This window comes from Nothoprocta perdicaria, unplaced genomic scaffold, assembly GCF_003342845.1.
Source record: "Nothoprocta perdicaria isolate Ctin4 unplaced genomic scaffold, notPer1 scaffold_146, whole genome shotgun sequence".
Classification (NCBI taxonomy): domain Eukaryota; kingdom Metazoa; phylum Chordata; class Aves; order Tinamiformes; family Tinamidae; genus Nothoprocta; species Nothoprocta perdicaria.
This window is the reverse complement of record NW_020454605.1, coordinates 1,364,733-1,387,787: the sequence shown is the minus strand read 5'-3', so window position 1 is coordinate 1,387,787 and position 23,055 is coordinate 1,364,733. Positions and strand designations below refer to the sequence as shown.

At 44.2% G+C, this 23,055-nt stretch overlaps 1 protein-coding gene across 1 annotated transcript in view; it reads right to left on the bottom strand.

Annotated features, from left to right (window-relative positions):
- Window positions 1–23,055, bottom strand: part of PAK1 (p21 (RAC1) activated kinase 1) — a 52,210-nt gene that overhangs the window by 7,289 nt on the left and 21,866 nt on the right. Inside the window, exons 2-12 of the mRNA XM_026034520.1 lie at window positions 19,958–20,168; window positions 15,599–15,699; window positions 14,082–14,229; window positions 12,352–12,389; window positions 10,397–10,513; window positions 9,983–10,157; window positions 7,842–7,905; window positions 7,114–7,162; window positions 4,860–4,972; window positions 566–683; window positions 65–164 (exon numbers count right to left, since the gene is read on the bottom strand). Of these exons, the coding sequence (XP_025890305.1) occupies window positions 65–164; window positions 566–683; window positions 4,860–4,972; window positions 7,114–7,162; window positions 7,842–7,905; window positions 9,983–10,157; window positions 10,397–10,513; window positions 12,352–12,389; window positions 14,082–14,229; window positions 15,599–15,699; window positions 19,958–20,147 (1,213 nt within the window). The 5' untranslated portion in view covers window positions 20,148–20,168. The remainder of the gene's footprint in view (window positions 1–64; window positions 165–565; window positions 684–4,859; window positions 4,973–7,113; window positions 7,163–7,841; window positions 7,906–9,982; window positions 10,158–10,396; window positions 10,514–12,351; window positions 12,390–14,081; window positions 14,230–15,598; window positions 15,700–19,957; window positions 20,169–23,055) is intronic.

Here is a 23,055-nt window from a genome sequence, read left to right as displayed (position 1 = left end):
GTAACAGAACGGTTAGTTCCTGAGTTGATAATTAAAATTATCATCAGTGTTGTTCGCTGCATACTTAGTTTGACAGAGCCATCCATTCCCAGTAGGATGTTGTCACTCTTGATGTCTCTGTGAATAACTTGGTTTGAATGCAGAAATTCCAGAGCCTGGAGACACTAGGGGGAAAAAGAAGAAAAAAAMCTATTTTTATTGCTTGAAGTTATTCACCTGCCTTGATTAGCCAGCTAATGGATGAACAAGGTGTATTTTCAGTAGCAAGGGCTTGTTTTCTTAGATGCACACGACATATGCAGAGCTATGCAGAGATATCCCACTGGGATTGTTAGGTTCTTTGAGGACAACCTAGTCCCTGGGATATCCGGAAAACGGGAGTAACCAACAGGATCCCAACCCCATTTGGCACTGCAGCTCTCCCTCTAGGCAGCATGAGGCTGTAGTCTCCCAAATTAAACCCATCCCAAGAAAAATGGGAAGGCAGCTATCCCTAGGGAGCCAGTAAGGCACTGTGGGCAGCCCGTGTCCCCTTCCTGATCCCAGGTGACTTGCAGGGCTTTACCTCTCGACACACTGCTGCGATCTGTCCTTCATCCATGCACGTCTCTGTCACAACATCCGTTAGGGAGCCTCCTGCCAAGTACTCCATGACTACCCACAGCTCTTCTCCTACCAGGTAACTGAAAGCCAAGACCAGGTTATAAAATAAGCAGGTATCTTTACGTCCCCATTAGCCAAGTCAGAGCGATGACTTCAGAGACAAGCCATGAGGCTTCAACAGTGCCTTCAGCAGTACTGGGGGTACCGCTGATACTCTGGGGGATCTGGGGGATCAAATCATAACTCGATAGAAGAAAAAAAATCCACCGTTTGAAATTTCTATCAATCCTGGGATTCACAGAAAACACATCAGCGCAATCTTCCACTACAGAGGTGGAAACAAGACATTCCTGAAGGAAGSGACCATCAGCTTGGAAATTGCAATACACATTTTCTCAGCCTATCTCCACATTTTTAAAGGTCAGGAGACAGGTGAGCCAAGAGAGAAGGCAGAGAGTCAAATTAACAGCTTTGCTGACACCAGAGTGGAGCAAGCAGCTATTTGGCTTGCTCAGAAACACTGATCCTGGGGAACAGCAATTTTGCCGGGAGCCAAAACCAAAAAACAGGACAGGTTTGGGGAAGAGTTGGCTTGAGAGGAACTGCGAAGGAGAAAGAGGTTATAAAACCTAATCTGGTTTGAAAAGCAGAGATGACCGAGACAAAATCCACTAGACTAAGAATTGTGGTCTGAGCTGGGCCAGGATGACATTGCTCTCACTTAAATTTCTTTCTTGGGAAGGTGTCCCCCAGCTGCCAATCCCTTCCCATCAGAAGGGCACMCCAGGCAGTCATCATCCTAAGTCTACTTTATGGATAAACCCTTAAAACTTCCTAACATTTTCATTTGCTCAGAAGAGCAACATTCATCACAGCATTGTGCAGCAGTAATACCACTCCGGCACCATCACGTACACAAGAAGATAGTCTAGAAAGAAATCAGTGTTTTATTTTTGCATTTGTGTCATACTTGTTTAGTTTTTTACACTGATATTCCAACCCCTCTTCTGATCAATATGTGTATCTGAGGGGAGAATGTAGGGAGGATGGGGTCAAACTCTTCTTGGTGGTGGCCATGACAGGACAAGGGGTAATAGGTACAAGTTGAAATCCAGGCAGCTCCATCTCCACATRAGGAAGAACTTATTTGCTGTGAGGGTGACAGAGCCCTGGCACAGGCTGCCCAGGGAGGGTGTGGAGTCTCCTACTCTGGAGATCTTCCCAACCTGCCTGGATGTGACTGGGTGGCCCGTGCTCCAGGTGACCCTGCTGGGGAAGGGGGGTTGGACTAGATGATCTCTAGAGGCCCCTGCCAACCTTAACCGTTCTAGGATTCTGTGATTCAGTTTAGGAAAGAGACTGTGACTCCATAATAGTGGCTACTACATAAAACAAGGATTTGAGGGGTTTATTACATGAAGAACAGTTTTTAGGAAGAAACCTGTGGCAGATCTTTGCTTTGCCTGATGCTCAGCATCCCACTTCTCACTTTGGGTATCTAAAGCAGGTCTCTAAGACCCTCATTCACACAGTGGGAAAGGAAAAGGCACCTCCAGGGGCTTCTTCCTCAATAGGAAGACTACTGTCCCTGGCAGTGTTGCAGAAACCTGTAGATGAGGCACTCAGGGTTGAAGCTTGAAGGAAGTGGCCCAACAGGCACAAGATCCCCCATGCTCATCCTGGGAGCTGCTCTCTCCATTTACCATAATCCAACTAAAATGAATCCCTCTGAAAAGGATTAGTGAAAGAAAGGAGAGGACAAAGGCAACAGYTCCTGCAGTTGAAAGGTTAAACCAGACAGCAGCACGTGCAGCTTCCCTACAGCTGAGATATACTGGCTGGGCAAGGCAGGGGTATGTGTGTGGAGATGCTCTGATGGAAGAGGAAGTGTCTCTAAAAGAGCAATGTCAAAAAGAAGCCTCTAATCAGCCAGAAGAAATACCCAGTTTCAACCCATATGCATTATTTTTAAGTCTTCTTTTCTATCTGTTTCATCTCACACAAGTAATAATCTTGCACAAATAATAATTCTGCACACGCACAGCTTCSACAAGCAACTTTCATCCCTTCTGTAAGAAAGCCCTTTACAACTGTGCACACAGGACGCAGCAGCATTTGATTTCAGCATCAGGATTGATGCTGAAGTCTTTGTTGATATGAGAGGTATTTGCTTTGGCTAAGACATCAAAACAGGCCCATTAAGGGAAGGGCAGATAGGATTTTGATACAGATGCTGAGTAAAGTGCCCAARTATTCTCTCAAAGTTCAAGGGAGAGTCTAGACCAYGTCCCTCCATTGTATCTTCCAAAGTGAAATGAGCTGCCAAGATTTAGTTCTGCAGCTCAGGATGTGGAGATTCTAGAGAGGGTCCAACAGACAGCAAAAAAGATGATTAAGGGAGTGGAGCATCTCTCGCATGAGGAAAGACTAAGCGAGTGGGGCCTGTTTAGATTGGGGAAGAGAAGGTTGAGAGGGGATCTGATCAATATGCACAAATACCTGAAGGGTTAATATAGGAAGGGGCTGAACTCTTCTCAATGGTGGCCACTGATAGGACAAGGAGTAATGGCTACAAATTGAAACACAKGCCCTTCCATCTCCATGTGAGGAAAAACTTCTTGACTGTGAGGGTGCCAGAGCCCTGGAACAGGCTGCCCAGGGAGATTGTGGAGTCTCCTTCTCTGTAGATCTTCCAAACCCACCTGGATGCCACTCTGTGTCCCATGCTCTGGATGTCCCTGCTGGAGCCAGGGGYTGGACTAGATCATCTCTAGAGRTCCCTTCCAACCTCAACCATTCTGGGATTCTGTGATTCTATCAAGACACCATGTTAGCCTACAACAAAACAACCCTGGCTGCCGGATTCTGCCAGGCTAGAGATCTTGCTGCAGCTTCACTGCAACTAAATGTCGTATCTTCAACGTGAGTGAATGATTCAGGCTTGATCACTGTTACGTTGATGCTGAATACAAGTCACGACACAAAGCTGCTGCCTGTTCAGCTTCTACTGCTCCCTGGATTTTAGTACTGACAACTAGTGACTGTTTCCCAGAATCCAAGTAGAGGATGCACAAGCAGTTCCTGAACTCCAAGGCAGCTCCCTGAGTCCAAAGAAGCACCTTTACCTGTAGCTCCTTCTGAAGCCATCAGTCCCTGAACAGATGATGATGGCAGCATTGCTACCATCACCCCTATGTGCAGCAACAATGTCCCACGTGGAGGAACGTGACAGTTTCTACTTCTCTCTCAATCATATTTGTTTGCAGACTTAAAATATTTTACTGCAATTTTCAGGGCCACGCTCAGGGTSAGGAGAACGTGAATTGATTTTAAGAGGAGTTGTACTCAATGCTGCTGGCCTGACTACTACCTGCACACACATAACAGCAGCAGCGCTGCTTTTTTCTGTTTCTTTCCGTCCTGACACAAGGGACAACAGCCCAAGGACAACAACAGCAGGTCTGTACATACACAAACTACTAGGTGATGCTCTGCAGTAAGGAAAAAAAGGGATTCAAGGGGGAGCCTCTCCATATGGATGCAACATGCCCAAGATTAAGCAGAAGTGACCACCCAAAGCCCAGCAGCCCCCCAGCCCTGAGCCCAGGGAATTACTTGCTCCCTCTGTCTTGTAAAGGTTTTTTTGCCTTTTTACCTGCTTACTATGCCAGATCTCTGATCCCTAGTCCTGCAATTGCACCTCCAGGAGTACAGTTATTTTTACTGCTGTTTTCCTCCCTTCCTCACACCCACAAGACAGCAGCCTTGCCGGGTTGTGTGCCACATGTCATTTGCCCTCACCCATGTTATGCTAGAGTTCAAAAGAAAAAATGACAGCAGACAGCCAAAAGGAAAAGATTATATCTCTCTATGAGTAGAAAGTGGTGCTCAGTGGAAGAATAGAACAAGAAAGAACAGCACAGTTCAAATTGCTGCCATCTCTCCTCCAGTTGCAGGAAGGAAACGACTTAAAATGTCAAATTTGGCAAAGGAGGGGAGAATCAAGTAGAATTCTCACAGCCTGCTGCTAATGTCTTTTCTGCCACGATCCCTAAGGAGAGCCTGGAAACGATGCGGATTCACCTCTCTCCTGGGATACGGACTGAGACTGCAAAGCCACCCACAACCCAACGTTGCCACAGGCACTGAGCGCTGCAAAGTTGTCCTCTACCTGCATTAAGCTGAGGCAGGATCACTTAAGAGGGTGAMAAGGAAGGGCCAGAGCTCCTTTGTGACCTCTGCAAAACATCACTTACCTGTCCAAGTAGTTGACAATGTTGGGGTTTTTGTTTTCCCTCATTACAAGGATTTCGTTGATTATCAGTTCTTTTTTGGGCTGCTGCTGCAAATTCATCTGTTTGATTGCAACCTGTGGTGAAGAAAGATGAAAACATAAAGCACTACTAAAGGTTCGCCTAGAAACCTGCCAGCACCAGGGATTATTTTAGTGCCATACTCACAGAAATAAAGGGGGAAGTGACTTTATCATCGCGCATTACTGGGCCATTTCATAGCTCTGAGTTCCTCCAGGCAGTCTGCTTCCACACATATTGAGTAATTAATGCCACAAATATCAAGGGGATTACTGGACTGTGGTGCCATAGACATCTCCAAAGCCTTTGGTTAAGGAGCAGAGATCTCCCTTAATCTAGTAGGGACTGATTTATCAAAGATGTGTTTATTTTTAAAGAATTCTTATTAATTTCACCCTGGATCAGTCATCATTTCTGGAGGCTTGGGCTTTTTGCCTTCTCCAAACAACTCCTGTGCTTCTAGAGGGCTACAGGAGGGCAGATCATGGAAGGGGTAAATTACATGGCCTAACCATAGTTTGTTAATATGTAAAAATAAATAAATTAAATCTTTAGTCACCTGTCACAACAAGACCTAGGGGGAATGAAGCACCAAAGTTCAAAGTTTTTGTTTTGTACAATATTTGGGCAAAGACAAAGAAATGTAATTTTTATTTATTTATTTACAAAGCAGCTACTTGCAAAGAACATGGCAGACACTAGAGGATGGGAGCCAGAAACTGCAGCTCACAAAAGCAAGGAAGAAGAGGACCCTGCCTCAGAGTGCTGATATAGAGAGATACAATGAACATTTTGATAGCTTAGCAGGAGACTGTAGGAAGTCCTGACACGTGAGAAAGGAAGAACAGATGAGGCACCGCGCTGCTTTTCCACAGCACTTACCAGGCTGCCAAACTTTGCCCAAGTTAAATAGCAACAAAAATCCCATGCTGCTTTTTGGAAAATACCAGAGAGGAGAATGGAAGACAAAGAAGAGAGCGAAGGCATTTGCTACAGATAAATAAATCCTCAGTTCAGTGCTGAAGAGGATTCCAAAAGGTCCCTGTGCTTCCTCACTCCCATTCAGGGCTGGGCCCAGGTATATAAAGGGGCATTCTCCTTACTGTATATGTGCATTATGAAAAATACGCATTTTTACTTCCAGGAGTTGCCCACAACTGTATATATTGCACAGGAAAGAAATTTCCTTCCAGGACTTCTAAATGGAGCTCCTGAGCAAAAAGGACTGGTACTAGCACCCACCAACCCTTCAGAGAATGGAAGAAGTTAACAGAATACCTGCAGTGAGCCCTAAAACAATTCTAAAAATTGAGGGCCTGATCCCACTTGTAATATGGGAATGATTTTAAAGCTTGCTGTAATAATAATTCACATGTAATAATATTCACATGGGAGTCACTGAACTGGTCCAGAAGGAAAGCAGAAAACCATCAGAGAATCTCCTCCTCCTATAAATTTCCCATTGCTTCAAAATAAATGCTGCTCCTCCTCCTCAGTGGCTGCAGCTGAACCATATTATTGCTTTGGGAATGGGAAAAAGGAGTAAAGTACTTAGCAAAAAGCAGAGAGTTACAAAACTCCCTGGTGGGCAACCAGGTCTTTGTAYCAATGTGGAGCAGACAGGCAGTGCTGCAGGCTTCCATAAATATATATGGAATAATGCATAATTTTCCTCCTCAAAAATCTTCAATCGAGCAGTATTTGTTTCCACAGATGCTGCATAGTCATCACTCCGGSTTTATTATGGGTGAATGCCATATGCAGGGCACTCTTCAATATTCAGGAAAAAAATAAGATGCATTCCTTGCCTCGGTTCAAGGGCAGAAAGTGAGTGGGCAAAGGGTGGGTGAGGAACTATTTCTATGCAAGTCAGCTTGCGTAAGCGTAGGAAGCAAAATAAAGAGAAGAAAAAATGGGGACAGGCAGGAGCCTTTGAGATGAAAGAGACAGGAATCTTCAGGGTCACAGAAAGATTCTTTACAAATACGAAATGGTTCAGGAATGAAAACGTGGGAATTCATTTTTTCCAGTTGTCTGCTCAGATCACTCGACCGTGCCTCATTAGGAAAGGAAATAAAGGCCTCATTAAAAAGGAGGTATCCTGAACCCCTGAAAGAATGTCTTTGTTTTGTACCATCAACCAAAGCTTTCAAAAGYGACTGGAAACGCACCAAAGGGGTTTTCTAGCAGCACTTACCTCCTGTCCTGTAGCTACATCCATGGCCGTGTAAACAGTACCTGAAGCTCTAAATAAAAGGGAGGGAAAAAAAAMCACACTTATTTGTGCTTCATTGCTAGGCTGAGAACTCTATCCCTGCTCTGCTTGTCCTCATAAAACACTCTGATTCCCCTTCTTTTTCATGCAACAATTCCAGAAGTAAATATCAGCTGCAATATTTCTGTATCGCTGAGCCAACTTTGCGGATAAAGCAGTGGCCAGAGAGCCTAAGTGGAATAAAGTTCCTGACATGGGACCCAAGGTGCCTCCAACCCTCTCCTGCTAAACCAGCAACCCAGCACAACTGCAGGACCATGAGTTGATTCCATCTCATCTGGGATCACAAATCACCTCGTTATGGCCTCTGCCCAAGCCCTTCCCTGCTAAGAGGAGTACAGTACAATCATCAAGGAGAGTTAATTCAGAAAGCAAATCTGTAATTTGAAGGTTGTCTTGTATGCTGAAAATAAGCAGTTTCTTTCCTGGCTGCAGCTATATTTAGCAACCTCATCATCTAATGACATATTTTCTCGTATTAAAACACAATCACACCAAACCCCCAGTCACTGTAATTTGACATTTGCCAAGAATGGGGGAAGAGTGGAAGGAAAATATCACCACCAGCATTCCCACAAACTTAGCCTCGTTTCCCTGTTTCCATCTCAGTAAAAGGAAAGGTACAGGACGGAGAGGGAGCTGATACCAACCCTTGTCCAATCTTCTCAAACCGTGTGTACTTCTTCTTGGGATCGCCCACGCTCACAATACTCCCTACAGGAAAAGAACAAAAGCAAAAAACTGAGATTTTTAAAAGTTCTATTTAATGCAATTCAAAGAACCAAGACTTGGGCAAGCACATGGCAAGAGCGGCCTCGTGGCCACCCCAGGCTCCACAGAGCCTTGGGAGCCACTTGTTTGAACCCAGACGAGCGCGATACCAAGGAAGTCCTCAGTTATTTACACACATCATAACTGTGGCCTTCCCCTTTCACAGATATTTCCCATCAGAAGAGACAGAAAACAAACATTACTCACATTTACAGCCGGTTACTGCATACTGCTCAGCACCGGATGTGGATACACTGCCCTGGCCTGTGCAAATAGTCATTTGCTGGAAACCTGTGATTTTCTGTCACCCCAAACTTCAACAAATTGGATGATCCAAGACTCCCTGTCCTTGTGACATCCTCAGAATTCAGACTCTGAAGTCCCACTTTCCTTAGAGCTCATGGTTGCAAGCTAGCCCAAGACTTCCCTACACTCTGACAATTCCCAGCAGAACAAACATGTTTTCCATCTTTCCATCAGATGCTACTGACCCAATGCCTGCACTGCAAACAATTTAAGGCAAATTTACAGACTCTTTAGAGCAAAACTCCCCCAGGATGGCCCAGGCAACACTCAGCTGGTCTGCTGGGAAGCCGGTGACTAAGGAAGTAGTTCTGGTTTCAACAGCAGCTGCCAAGTGACCACAGCACCGCTCGGTGCCATCACCCCTCATTCCTCCTCCCGTGGCTGTTCAGTTGGAATAAAGCAAATTCCTGCATCTGTCCGAGGGAAGACACTTTGCGCCCCACAAAGTGGAGCCGAGAGACTTCCCGGCCTCAGGGAGGATTTGGCATCGACAGGAACATGGAGCTGCTTTCACAGGAGCTTGGGGATGAGCCTGGCAAGGAAACTGCATTAGACCAAGGCAGCCAGCAGCAAACAAAGTAGAGGCCAGTTATTTTTGTATATTGCTGGAAAGCAGCCAAGCCCTCAGGATCTGGGGGTAAGGGAGAGGAACAAGGTGCACTTTGTGCAGGAAAAAAGGAAAAATTAGACTTTAGAAATCCCATTAAGAGCCCCAACAATTGCATTTGCATCTCTCTTGATGACAGGAGCAAGTCTGTTCACACTGGAATAACCATCTTCTCCTACCAGGCAGTCCCTGCTTGTTGTGCCTGTTCACCAAAGGACTCCAGTCCTTAATGCTACACAGGTCCAGCCTGACATCAGTCAAGCTGCTGTTTTGACAAGATGGGCTTCAAAAATGAGTTTTTTGATAACATGGAGTTGTAGTTTACATGGCACCAATTCAGTTTAGACTTTATTTTAGAAGAATGAAGCACCTAGATACCTATTTATTTCCTTTTTAAGCCATAGCTTCCRATTAGATTCCAATTCATCCAGCTATTAGCTTTCCCTTCATAAAATAATGATTTTGGAGGCAGTAAACCCTCAACAGACATGACAAGCACAACTAYAGGGGTACTAACCAACTGACAAATAAAGTCTGTATGTCCTTAACACAAGATTAGTAGTTAGAAAATCAGATATTCTGTGCTCTGATGAAAGCAGGTCCAGCCTGAGGAGAGCAGTCAATGATAGAGATGAGCTGGGTCAGCTGTCAGAAGCTGCCACCAGACAGTATCCAAACCACATCAGGTTGTACAGGAGCAAATTAAATAAGATCTGTGAGCTGTACGCTGGGGCTGTTAAAGACATTAGAAGGACACAAGAGAGACATTTTGATAAGCCATCATATTTTCTCAGAAACAACCACTGATTTGAGTTATCTACACTCTCCATCTATGTTTTAGCCACAGCAGGACGCTCTGCTCGCCTTAGCTCTACAATTTGGCACTCCCAAGCTGTGGAATATCAAAATCTGGGACAATCTCTGACTTTCCAAATAAGCAGATGTGACACAATCAGAGCTTGTTTTGCAGACCCCAAGGATCCACAGCTCCCATGGGACTTCAGTTAAAAAAATCTTCAACAACAGAGCCTAAAACACTGAGTTAGCATTCTCACATTAAGAAACCAACATAGTAAAAGCAGAACTTGAAAATTAAGGAGGACCTACTCAGTTTTTCCAGGATCTCTTCATCTGACATTTTTGGCTTTTTCTTCTGTTTTTCAGTGTTCCTAATCAGCATGTCAGGGGCTGCTGTGTTGTTTTCGGTGGGAGAAGAAATGGGAGAGGTGGCCACGTCTTTGGTAGGAGGAGGAAGGGGGTCGATCACGGAGCGGGTGTATATCTAATTGGTGGAATAAAAACATGTATGTCAATATAAGGCAGAYCAAGAGTTAAACATTTCTAATCATCTGTTGCTTTGATGATGTTTTATTTTTTTGTCAGGGATGCATTTCTGCAGCTGATGTTTGAACAGCTTCCAATGCCCTCCTTCCTGCTCCCAGGAGGGGCTCAGCCCCAGTCCATGCATGATAGAGGGGGAATCACAGCCAAAACCTGACTGCAAGGGCAGGTTTTGCTCACAGATTTTGTATGTTCCGGACGTGGAGCTATCACAGGGGGTGGAGCTGCATCATCTTCATCATCTTCATCCTCAGACACCGAAGGCACGGCAGGCGTCTCAGACACAGCCTTTACATTCTGCACATGATTACACAAACAGCAACAAACCCCARAAGCGTTATTAGAAGCAAATCACAAATGGTGGACGATGCTCCAAATAGAGAAAACACTGAAGCAAGCACAAAAGGAAAAAGAAAAGACTATAAAGTTGCCATATCTAAAAAAATTCCAAGCCCAGACAGCTCTCATTCTACATGGGAAGTGTTTAGGAAAGCCTAAGCTGAGTTCACACAGAGTGGATCATTCACCTCTATTCATGTTCCTTTGGTATTGCTGCTTGCGCTGAGCCCTAATCATGTAGGCTGGAGATTTCGGTCTTCCAATCATTTATTTACATCCACATCTAAAAATCTTCTCTAAAATTTGGGACGTCGAGTTAGCATCAGCTTTGGTCCTGTGACTCAGACCCACATAACCGGAGATTTTGGAAACAAATGCCTACTACAACTAATTCCAAAAGGAAAATCTTAATAGGAACAAGAAGTTTTTTAAAAGCAACTTAAGCAGTTAAAAAATTGGAGTTGAAGCCTTTTTTCACCTTATAAATTTGAAACAGACTGGATGTGAAGTCCACAGCATCCTTTACGTTGTAAACATTTCCAAATAAACTTAGCAAGTCTCTCCACTCACTACACTAGTTATCCCTGTGCTCCTGCTTCCAATTCATTTTCTATCAGCTACCTAAGAATGGCAAAGGAAAAAAAAAAAAAAAAGACTTTTAAGGCATTAAATCGACATTCTCTCTCAAAGAAGGAAGAAAACGTAACATTTCACGGAACCTAAGGTTTTGAAAGTCACTGGCATTCTGACATAAAATTGCTAATGTGTCTTTGACATACTGCAAAAGCATAATGTGTTTGAAAAAAACAATGCCAAAATGCCTACATACTGGGAAATTTCCTGGTTCTTTCCAACCTTAAAGGTTATCCGGTGCTTTATGAAAAAGATAGGCAACTCAGTAGATTCATAAGAACTACTTCTTTCAGGATTTACTTTCAACTCCAAAAGCCTCAGGCATCCTAAGCCCCTAAGCACTGGCACACAATGAAATGAAACAATTCCTAGAGAAAAGAGCTTTCTTTTTATTTTAGCAGAGAGTCCTAAACAATCCGATAGGTAGGAATAGGCTGGCTCCAGAAGGGAGCAGAAGAAGCCAACTCCAGATAATGGCCCAGCAGTGAGAAAACAAGAGACGAGGGAACTGTGGGGTTTTATGAATCATCTTCAACAGAAAGTTTTGTTTATTCCATCCCTCCCCTTGCCCCAGACAAACATTACAGAGCTTTTCAGTTCTGCCTCCCAACCCAGAGAGCAGGAGCAATGCCTGCTACGGAGAGAGGAAAGGTCAAGGAGAGAAGAGGAGGAGGAGACGCTTTTACTTCCCTTTCTGCCAAGAGTGGCTTGGTTAATCAACACTGCTTCAGTCAGACCTTGCTGGTTAGTAATTAAACTTCATTAGATCACAGATGTTTACAGAGACAAAGTGGACAGGTTATCATCATCTTTGAGACTACCACACCCAACCCAGAGGAAACAAATAGAGAACAATTTATATGGAGAATTCACTAACAAAAAGTTCTTGTGTCTACTTATTCTCCCACTGCTGAAAGGAGAAACTCAGCATGAGTTGTCAAAATACACACACACATATATTTATGTTTAAAAATATGTGAGTGGGGAGTGTTCATATTTTAATATGTGTTTAAAGCCACCATAGAGACACAATTAAAACTGCCTGGCTACACTTTGCACAGCCTCAAGATGAAAGGGAAGGTTGATGAAACAAAGTTTCCRTGTAGCTACTTTATATGTGCTTTTAAATTCACAAACTTGAGATAACATGAGTTTAAGCTTACCAATGTATTTGATGAATTGTATTCCTCYGCTGACTTATCTGCAAGAGAGGGATACTAATGAATAAAATTATATGAACAATTTGAAAATGATATGAATAATATGAAATTGGATGAATAAATAAATCATTTGCAAATGTGGCAGCACTGGGGAAGGAGAGAGGAAAATGTTCCCTTTGGAAGGTGCTCGACAGGGAGAACTGCTGCTCCCAAGTCCACACTATCTTACCTAACGTCAAATACTTTGGCAAAGGCAGTTGCTGTGGACTGTCTCTACAGAGAGCAGAAAAATAAAAATATATAAGCAAGCCCGTCATTCAAATAGGGTGTAGGCAAGGGACAGGGAAAGGAACATTTCATTTAGGCAGAAATCTGACCCTCTCCTTCCCAGCTACAGCCTGAGCTTCCAGGTCAAAAGTTCTGATTAGTTCTTCAACCTTGAAATCCCTGAAATATCTAAAGTTGTGTTGCTGGCCAGTGTTAGGATGCCACCAGGATCCAGGGCACAAGCAACCCTTGTGCAGGATATCCAAACTGATAGGTGCCCTCAAACCATCCCAGGAAAAGCCAGGTCTGAAGTGAGGCACCATTTTCTTTCAAAAATGAAAGAGAAAAGTCTTTCGTGACAGTCCCTGCCTCATTTGTTATCTCAGGACATAGCAATGTGAATCACAGCTTACAGCTTCTCTCAGGAAGGCGAGCCCAAAACCAAAATTAATCATTTCAAATGCAATTAAGCTTGAGAGAACACAAGGCTATTATTAAAGGTTTCTGACTTTCTGGGGCTGTTCTCCTGGAATGATCTATAGGTTGGATCCCATTCAGAGTCCCTGCACCCCAAGGCACTTTTCTGGAGCAAATGAAGTTCAATGGGACTCCCCAGAGCAAGCTGACACCTGGTAGAYAGGGGAATATCAAGTTCTGCAAACAAATGCAGGGGCCCTGCTGCAGGAGGGTGGAATTTCCCGGAGCAACACCTGCGAGCTAGAGCTGTCATCCGTCTTCACACCCCAAACCTTTCCAATGGGCTTTGAAAGAGCTAAGTCACCAGCTAAGGCATTGCAGCTCACCTGAGACCTGCATGATGTTCAGCCTTGGCCATGAAAACTTCCTGGAACAGCATCTAAGGATCCTCACCTATTTAGCCCGTGAGCTTCTTGCCCAACTACCCAGGCAACCTGGGGAGAATCTGCATTTTTATCCCTGTAGACGTGCAGAGTTAACAGCAGCTCTGGTAATATGGCTCTATCTCCTTAAAAGTCAAAACGGGGAAAGTTTGAGAAAGGGGTAGAGTTAGATTTGACAGGGAGAAGGATTGCAGGAATTCTCCTGGAGGTAGAAATTCTCCTCAAGGAGACAGAAAACCTCAGCAGCTTTGATTTATAGGGAAATGCAGCCAGCAGCTATCAAGGATACAGAAGCTGAGCAGTGTTCCTTAATCAGGGCATATGGGGAGCAGAGAAAGCTCCCGCCAAGCACATATGAAGCAACATCCACAGCAGAAGCAGATTCAGCTGCCTCTTTCTCCAGGGATTTTCATCACCAGGGCACAACACTAGGATTACGGGATCTGTCTACCAGGTATTGGTTGCAATTTCAAAAAAAAAAAAAACTCAAAAAAAGGTAGATCTACTTGTTTCAATCAAACATGCACACAACTATATGACATTTGCAGTGACCCCAATGAAAAGCTGAACGAGGCAGCTTTGCTGCATGAGATGATCACCACATACCTGTGAAACTCATGTACTTCTGGCTGTTGGAGATCTTCTTGGAGTTGTAGAACTCCAACACATCAAGCACTGCCTGGGGGTTCTTCTTCTGCTCTGACTTGGTGATGTTGGATGTCTGCAGCAAACGGGCCCATTGCTCTGGCATGCCCTGTTGGAGATGGACTTTGTTAGACCATAGTTTGGTTAATGTGAGTCACAGCACAAGTCCCTGCCACATTAGTCCTGTTGCACTGTTTCTGGGATTATTTTTGGTGTTGTGAAGGAAAGGGGGACAAAAGAAGAGAGAAGGATTAAAAAAAAAAAAAAAAAAAGGTGGTGGGATGATATCTTCTCATTCCTGGTCTCTGTTAGAAGTCACTTAAGTACCACATATGTGGATATACAAATGCCACTGATGCCACTGGATCTCCAGGCTCTTTGCAAGCTCAAGATCCTTAAGACCAAAACCAAAGGGAAAGACGCAATGCTTCATTTCAGGAAAAGCCTCAAGAAAACAAGAAAAAATATCTTTGCACAAAATACACACATATTTGCTTATATCTAGGAGTGACTATATAAGTAACATATATTTTACAGTATCTACTACAGTAGCTGTGCAATATTCATTAATATTTCCTTGTGCACTCTAGCATCTTGCTAAGAGTGGTTTGGGGCTTGTTGCAAGCGCTGGGACAGCAGTGACGATAACTTTAAACAGGGAGGTCAAAATTTCACTACAGACACATTATTTCAATCAAAATTGGGAGGACAATTTGATCTGTGACTTCCTTCCCAAGCAAGATCAACAGCTCATGCAGGTGAAGCAGGAGGTCGCTGGGATTCTTCCCCAACAACGTTACCTTCCCTGTTCAAAGGGGCGCTGGATGCACCCCTCAGAGCTAATGCCCAGGTGGGACATCCACGTTAACTCAGGCAGTCTAGGGCAGGACATGTACAATGTAACTGCACACATGGATCAGGCTAGGAAAGCAAAGTCCCTGAAAGAGAAACGTATTAGACAGCTATAAACAGCTTGCTCATAAAGAACTTCTGCTGCTGTTAAATCCTACCTTGTAATCAATTAAGAAAAATATGATGAAATGCCATGCTCGTTCCCTATTAATTTGCATGTCAATAAGAAAAAATGTGTAGAAGTAGCTGCCATTTAGCCTAAGGACGCACACACAGGTACACACAGCTGGCTCTCTTCTAAAGAGAGCTCTCAGAGACCCATTGAGAGAGCACAGACTGTGCTGTAGCCCTAATCCAAGTCTAGAAGGGGAGTGGAAATAAAGGGAAGAGAGAGGGGAGAGGTAAYGCGTTTTTGTCCACAGCAGCTGAAAAATAGGAAAAGGAAAGTTTGCTGGGATGTACCACATCTGACAAACAGTCTCTGAGCAGGAATGAGGGGACAGGCCCCTATAGATGTTTTTCAAACCTGATGATGGCAATAGCCTCTGTGGCATTGCTGTATGAAAGATTAATAAGCCCAGCAAAGAGCAAAACCGCATGATCTCCTTTTCCTCCCAGTGACTCACTGTGAATTCTCCTGTGACTGCATCGAAGCCCACGTGGATCGTGTGCTCGAAGTCTGATGGGAGGGAGATCTCTGGCCGCTCTTTCTCCTTCTTTTTATTCGCTGGAAGAGAAGAAAAAAAACAAGAATCCATCAAGAATTAAGATCTCCCTGACAACTTGTGATTTACCCACCCATAGACCCACTTTTGCTGGTCACAGGATTTCAATCTGAGGCAGATGTACAGCAAGTTAAAAACAATGTGCTCCTCATTTGAGAGCAGCTGCACTCAGTGAACAATGAAAATCAGACTCCTCCAGCACAGGACAAGTATAAGGAAATTGATATTTGAGATAAGTACCAACTGGCAGAGCTGGACTCAATGGCCACAGCACTATCCACCTAAAATATTCACTCAAACCTACACAGGTCAGAGTGGAAGTAACTGGAGCCCTGGAGCTTTGACATACGTTTTGTTTGTTTTTGTAAAGATCTTTCCATATGTCGTTTAAAAAACACAGGCTKTTTACATGCACTCACCTCTCACATTAGAGAGAGGCAAGATTAACTACAAATGCCATTTATAAATGAACTCCCTCCATCCTACACCATCAAAACAGAGTCTGTAAAACAAATATAATGTGCATGAGCTTCTGCTGCACAACCTTACATTAGTAAGAGTTATAAGCGAGTTATGTCCCATCCATGCAATCTCCTGCTCAAGGTATGATGTAAACTTGGCTTTAATGACAGGTTCTGAAGAGTCAGCAAAAAAGACAGCAGAATCTGGCAGGTGAGGAGCAGAAGTCATGACAAACAGGAAAGGAAATAAAGCAAAACAGATGCACCCTTAAGATTCTCATTATGTCCCCTACTAAATTTATCTACGTGCAGCATGCAATAAAGACCCCACCTTCCTTTTAATCTACACACTACTCAAGAAACTGAGATCACTTCAAGGAAGAACCATGTTCTACTCCCATTTGATACWCCTTGCAGTTATAAAATAAACAGAGCCAGCAGAAGGTGACTAAACAGCTTGTGTTTTCCACTGCTACGGTATGTATCTAAAGTGCAAGAGTTGTTTGGTAGCTGACGTCTCCCAACACACACACCAAAAAACAGGTATTTCAGAAACCTGCATGGCTGATGTGTCACGCAATTACTTAAGGTGCTTCTGCTGGTGAGATGTGTAGACACTGAAGGGACCAAATTCTGCTTTCCGCAGTGACGAGCTCTGGCACCGCTCGCTATTTCTGGAGAAAGGGAAGACTCAGATGCTCAGTTTGGGGCATGGAGAAAGAACAGATAGTTTCCAATTTCCTCTTTCAGACAGAGGGAATAGGGGAACTTAATCATGGTGGAATGACTGAGTTGCCAAAGAAAGTACAGAATGCTGAAAGATGCTGTAATGCTGCAGTGGGTGAAACCACAATTGCTCTGTATGGATTTTAAACCTGTCTGACTGCCGCGCTTGGGGTTTTATAGCACCCAGTCAAATACAGCAGCCTCTGAATCCACATGAGGCTGAAAGAGGAACTCAGAGGAATTCCTTCAGGATTCTCGGAGGCCAAGGAATGCCAGAAGCTTTTCATCTGAAATTTCACGGATCTAAAAGCCTAGTTGTATTAAAATATTAATAATATAATTGCTTTCTGTAGCAAGCATCTATGCTACAGCAGGAGGTATGAGCTAAAAGGAATTAAGAGAGACAGACATTCCCAACCTGACTTAACACTTAATCCCCCTTTATAGTTGGATTAGCCTTGCAATAAGCCAAAAAATCCTCTAGAATCTTAAATAAAATGTAAGTACAAATCAAGTATCTGCTTGGCTTGCCTACCAGCGGGTGCTTTATTCCTAAAATACCACCTTCTCATGAGAAAGGTGACGCACTTGGTACAACAGCCGCTCCGGAAGCCTCCTCGGGATGCTCTGGCAGCTTGAGCTGCAACTAGCAAGCACAATTTCCAACAGTTAAGTGACATGGAGAGCCCATCCTAGAGCTTTCTGAGATGAGGAAGGTCTTTTCTACTAGCTCAGAGGAGGAAAGTGTGGCACACATCAACCTAAGCCTGCCTCCTGGCCCCAAATAGGACACTGATTAAACTACAGCCACAAAAAATTCAGTGCTGCCAAACTTGTCTTGGAAGCAATGCACAGATGCAGAGCTAGACTTTTCTCGTACTAGGCCAATGTGCTTTCAAATATCAGATTCTGCTTTTAGCCTGATGAAACCCGCATACCAAATCACATCTTCATTTTGGAAACAGAGCAGGACAAAGCAGCCTAAGAGGGGGACACACACTAACAGAAGTGTGTGCTTTCTGCATGTCTTGAGGGCCAGGGTTTAGACCTGCATTAATTTACACCACAGCAAATCAACAGGTCACAGATTCCCTAAATTAATCTACCCCAACTGAATGGAAAAAAAAAAAAAAAAACACTATTCCAGACAAACCAACAAGCAGCACCCAAAGCTTTTCAGGTACAAAAGAAAAAGATCTTCTGTAGTCAACTTATTTATTACAGCAGCATGGACCAGGACCTTAGTTGCCATCTCAAGGCTGGAAGAAGTTTTCATTAGATGAAAAGCAACGAATCCTGAGTGAAGATGACAGCATTGAAGGCATTTTCTGCAGAACAGGAGCTAGAGGACAGGAGCAATCACTGCTGCTTGAGCAGGTGCCCTGCAACAGAAGGCTCTGCTGGGCTTGGCTACACAAAAACCTCTCGTGTCTTGAAGCATCTGCCACATTGGCAGCATCTTCAGGGAATGCAGACATCTTAAAATCAGTGGTAGGCTGGGTGCTCGTTTTACCTGAGCCATTCATTTTTTGCAGTTCTCCTTGAAAATACGGTTCAAATTTCAGTATTTCAGGCTTTTAATCCTCATATATTCCTTTTAATCTCTTCCAAATTTCAGATGATTTCTTCAGTTTCTGCAACTGTTGAGATTACAGATTTATAATAAAGACATTCCTTTAAAATACGCCAACCAAAAAGTTTCCATGGCTCCTTAGGATTAATCCTCAAAATAGCAAGCTCTAGCCCAGCTCCTGCGAACTTTTAACACTGACTTCATGGATTGCAGAATCAAAATCAGTGCCTAAAACAACCTAAAGTTGCCAAAGGTATTTAATGCTTAATAATGAATACTATTTTTTTCGTTTGTAGAAACGAATCCTCTCTCTCTTGCTTATTTAAGGCAGTGGAATTATCACTCCCAGTAGCTGTTTTGCTAAAACAAAAATTGAGGAGACAGTTTCCCTCTTGAAGGTCATGAAACAGACGATAACCAGGCTTCACTTCAGTTACCCAGTGTCCAAAAGGCTGATGCATTAGAAATAAGAACGCCCAAAATAGGCCAGATATAAAAAGAAAACACAGGTTAGAGACTGGATTTTTTTTTCTGACATCACTTCAAATGATTCACATGATATATATATATTTTTAAAATACCTTGATCCTAAAAATTAGAATTGTACATATAGTTCACAGCTCCTAGCCCTGTTTCCATCTGTTGTAGTTCCTGTAACAGGAGAAAAATCCTTCAGTTCCCAAGAAATGTGCAAGAATTTAGAAAGAAAGATAATTCTTAACAGCAAGTAGACAATGTCTCAACCAAGCTCTGAAACAGGGCAAGATGAGAAATTACACTTTTGACAGTAAACTTTCTGTAAAAGACCCTATCAGGAGGCAGTCTGTTAGACACACTTGACTCAAAATTATCTGCTGTTCAAAAGAGTAAAGAAACAACCTCCCCTCATCCCTCCAAAGGAATTGACAGGGGGCACCTTGGCACCAACTACAAGCAGGTCAGCTCGACATTTACAGAATCTCCAAATGGTTGAGGTTGAAAGGGCCTCTAGAGATCATGGAGACTCCACAGCCTCCCTGGGCAGCCTCTCCCAGGGCTCTGGTACCCTCACAGTGAAGAAGTTCTTCCTCACATGCAGATGGAACTGCCTGTGTTTCAACTTGTACCCATTGCCCCTTGTTCTATCAGTGGCCACCATCGAGAAGAGTTTGGCCCCTTCCTCCCTACATTCTCCCCTAAAGTCGTTTAAATGACCTTCCAAGATCATTAAGGACAGCTCAAGGTGGGAGAAGGAAAAGCTAGTCCCAGTTCTCAGGGATATGATTATTGTAATTACAAACAAAAAAAAAAAGCACAAAACAGATTAAGCAGGACTGATTAATTGTGGCAGCGATAATTATTAGAAAAACACACACAGCCATGTTCCCCTAAATGATCAAGACAGCTCCATATGAAGAAAAAGTAAGCCATCTCTTAAGAACTACACCAGAATTAAATGGTTTTCATCTAAGGTCATTCTGAGTAGAGAGGAGGTTTGTAAGAACAGATAAAATACTGTACTTTTATCTCCTGGCAAAATAGATCGGTAAAATCGGTCTCTCTTTTTCTTCTCTTCTGGGTTGGGAGGCAGAGGTTTTGAGCCATGGTTTAAAGTCCCCGGATCTTTGCTCCCYGCCCCAATCATAGTGCTGGTGTTCCTCATCGGAGGAGCAGGCGGTTTGTCTTCWGTTTCAACTCCATTGTTAGACATCTTCAGGTGTAGAGGCCGTTACTAGGAACAGAAAAAGAAGATAAAAATAAGAAGCTTTTTTTCTGTCTCCCCCCCCCCCAGTTAGATTCATATACTGTCAAATAAACCACACACAAATGTTTACCGGTTAGGCTACCTCCAGACCCTATATCAACATAGATCAGGCATGAGCCCAACAAATTCCATTCAAGTTCCAAGTTACTTTTGCTGACAAGACTGTGTTTAAGTGCTTGAGTTATTGAATACCATGAAAGGCTATTTTAAGGTTTCATATCTGCCTAAAAAGAGTCAAATCGCTTCAGCATCGGAGCCTGTCAGGAAGCAACAGAGCTGTGTTCATGTTACCATGTGGCCTTCCCTCTCCACAGCAGCAGCACCTCCCGAATGCAATTCAAAGAGCCAGATACAGCCAGAAATTTGACTGTACTTTGTGCTGTTGCAAGGGTCACATACAACTGAATCCCCAACACATACACTAATCCTTAAACAAATAGTCCCTGCTGTGTAAAGATGGAGCAAGAAGCTTTTGCACGGAGTTGGTCGGCAGTGAGTGGCTGGTTCCACCCAAGTGAGACTTGCCCTGCTCCAGGTAGAGCCTGACTGCAGTGAAATCCTTCTGGGAAACGAAAATCCTTTCGGTTTTCACAGTGAAGTTGGGGGTTAACCACAAAAAAAAAAAGAGGAAAGCAAGAGCAACTTGTCAACATGAAAATCCAACTGGTAAATTCAGCAGCTGCTGGTGAGGACAAATCTTATGTGATATGAAGAGTCTGAGGCCTCATGAGGAGTCTGTATGTTGCCACATCGGTGACCGCCACAGAGCTGTCACACCTAAAGCAGCCAGAAAAGCAACAAGCCAAAGTGCCACSTAGGATCTGTGGAATTTGCATAGGTGCCCGTTTAGCCAGCAGAAAACTCACTTATCCACAAGGGTTTGAATAAARGAGCATCCAAGGATTCCCCTCCTGCCTCCCGGGACCTCCATGTGCCTGAGATGGCAGGAAAATCTCCCTGGCCACCAAATCCCCCCGCAGCAGAGCAGAGAGACGGGAAGGAGAGAACTGGGGGTTCCTCCCTCCCATAAAGAGGTAGAGGGTTCAGCAGAGCACAAAGGGAAGTTTAACATAAGGGGAGCAGATGCAAAGTTGGTGCTGCGGGGTGGTAAAGGAAGAGAGCAGAAGAGCAAGTGGTTTGGGGCTAGAGGGGAAAAAACAAAGTGAGAAGAGGAAGAAAAAAGCCCACAAAACAGACAGAGGTTGACCTAGGGCTGGGCAATGGCAAGAAAGAAGCTAAGTGAAAAATAACCACCCTCGTTTTCAGCGAAGTGTAAAACTCCAGGGACATCTGCTTCCAGCTCCTTTGGTGTAAGAGGGTTTTCAAGATCCCTCAGCTGGAAAGGATAAGAGCAGCAGTGAATGGCTGTTTTACCACATGCCTGGAAGTGCTGCCAGTRCGAGCACTCCTTTATGTTACACTTCGCTGTACCCTGCCACCACTGAGAAGTTACAGACTCCTAAAGAACAATGTTCCCCGACACCTCTGCTTGAGAACGGGGACGTTCACGTGGTCAAAATCAGCAAAAAGTCTTCTCCTTTTCTCCTGCTTCTCTCAAGCTTCCTGGATCTTTCTCCTTGCAGGGCCATGGAGTCGATGAGGTTAGAAGGGACATAGGGACATCAGCCAGTGCAACCACCCTGCTCTAGCAGGGTCTCCTACAGCATGTTGCTCAGGAGGAGCAAAACCTTGGGTGTTGATATCAACCTGTTTGGAGAAGGGGTGGGAAAAAACCTTCAACAAAAGGTTTGAAAAATAGGAAATCTGTTTCCACRCTAGTCATTATGTGCAACAACAGCTCCATCCTAGAGGGCTCCCAAAAGCCATTTTCTCCAAAGACTTTTAAAGGAAAGGAAAAATTCTTAATCACATCTTCCCACTGTGATAAGGGGGATAGGATCTACCCCTAAACTCAATATCTATATTTTAAGTCTCCATTGGCTTCAAAGGACATGGCTGAAACCCTGTCCTGACAGGACTATATTCCCTTCTTGGTGCAGCACAAATGAGTGCCCACAGATTTCCCCRGCCATAGCCTAGTTGACAGTGCAAATTCCTTCCTTCCTAAAACAAACCTGCTGCCAACTCGCACGCAAGCAGGAATTTAAAGCACCTCCCGCCAGCTCTGCCTGAACTCAGAGCCCTTCCAGGCAAGTGCTTCTCCAGCGCTCCATGAGTCACCGTGCGCCGGGCCATCCRCTCCGATGCAAGTGCACTGTCTGCACAACGTTGAGAAATTTCCCACAGAACCACACACAGAATGGCGGAGGTTGGAAGGGGCCTCTAGAGATCATAGAGTCTAACCCATCCTGCTCCAGCAGGGACACCCAGAACACGGGGCACCCGGTTGCATTCAGGTGGGTTGGAAAGATCTAAGAGAAGGAGACTCCACAACCTCCCTGGGCAGCCTCTCCCAGGGCTCTGGTACCCTCACACCRAAGAAGTTCTTCCTCACATGCAGATGGAACTGCCTGGGTTTCAACTTGTACCCATTGCCACTTGTACTGTCACTGGCCACCACCAAGAAGAGTTTGGCTCCTTCCTCCCTATCTTCTCCTTTCAGGTACTTAAGACACATTGATCAGATTCCCTCTCAGCGTTCTCTTCTCCAGGTTAAACAGGACCAGCTCAATTAGTCTTTCTTCATACGATAGTGGCTCCATTCCCTTCATCATCTCTCTCGCTCACTGTTGGACCCTCTCTGGAAGCTCCACGTCCCTCTTGTCCTGGGGAGCCCAGAACGGCACCCAATGCTCCAGGTGCAGCCTCACCAGAACTGAGTAGAGGGGCAGGATCTCCTCTCTTGACCTGCTGGCAACATCCTCCTGATGCAGCCAGAATCCCAYTGGCCTTC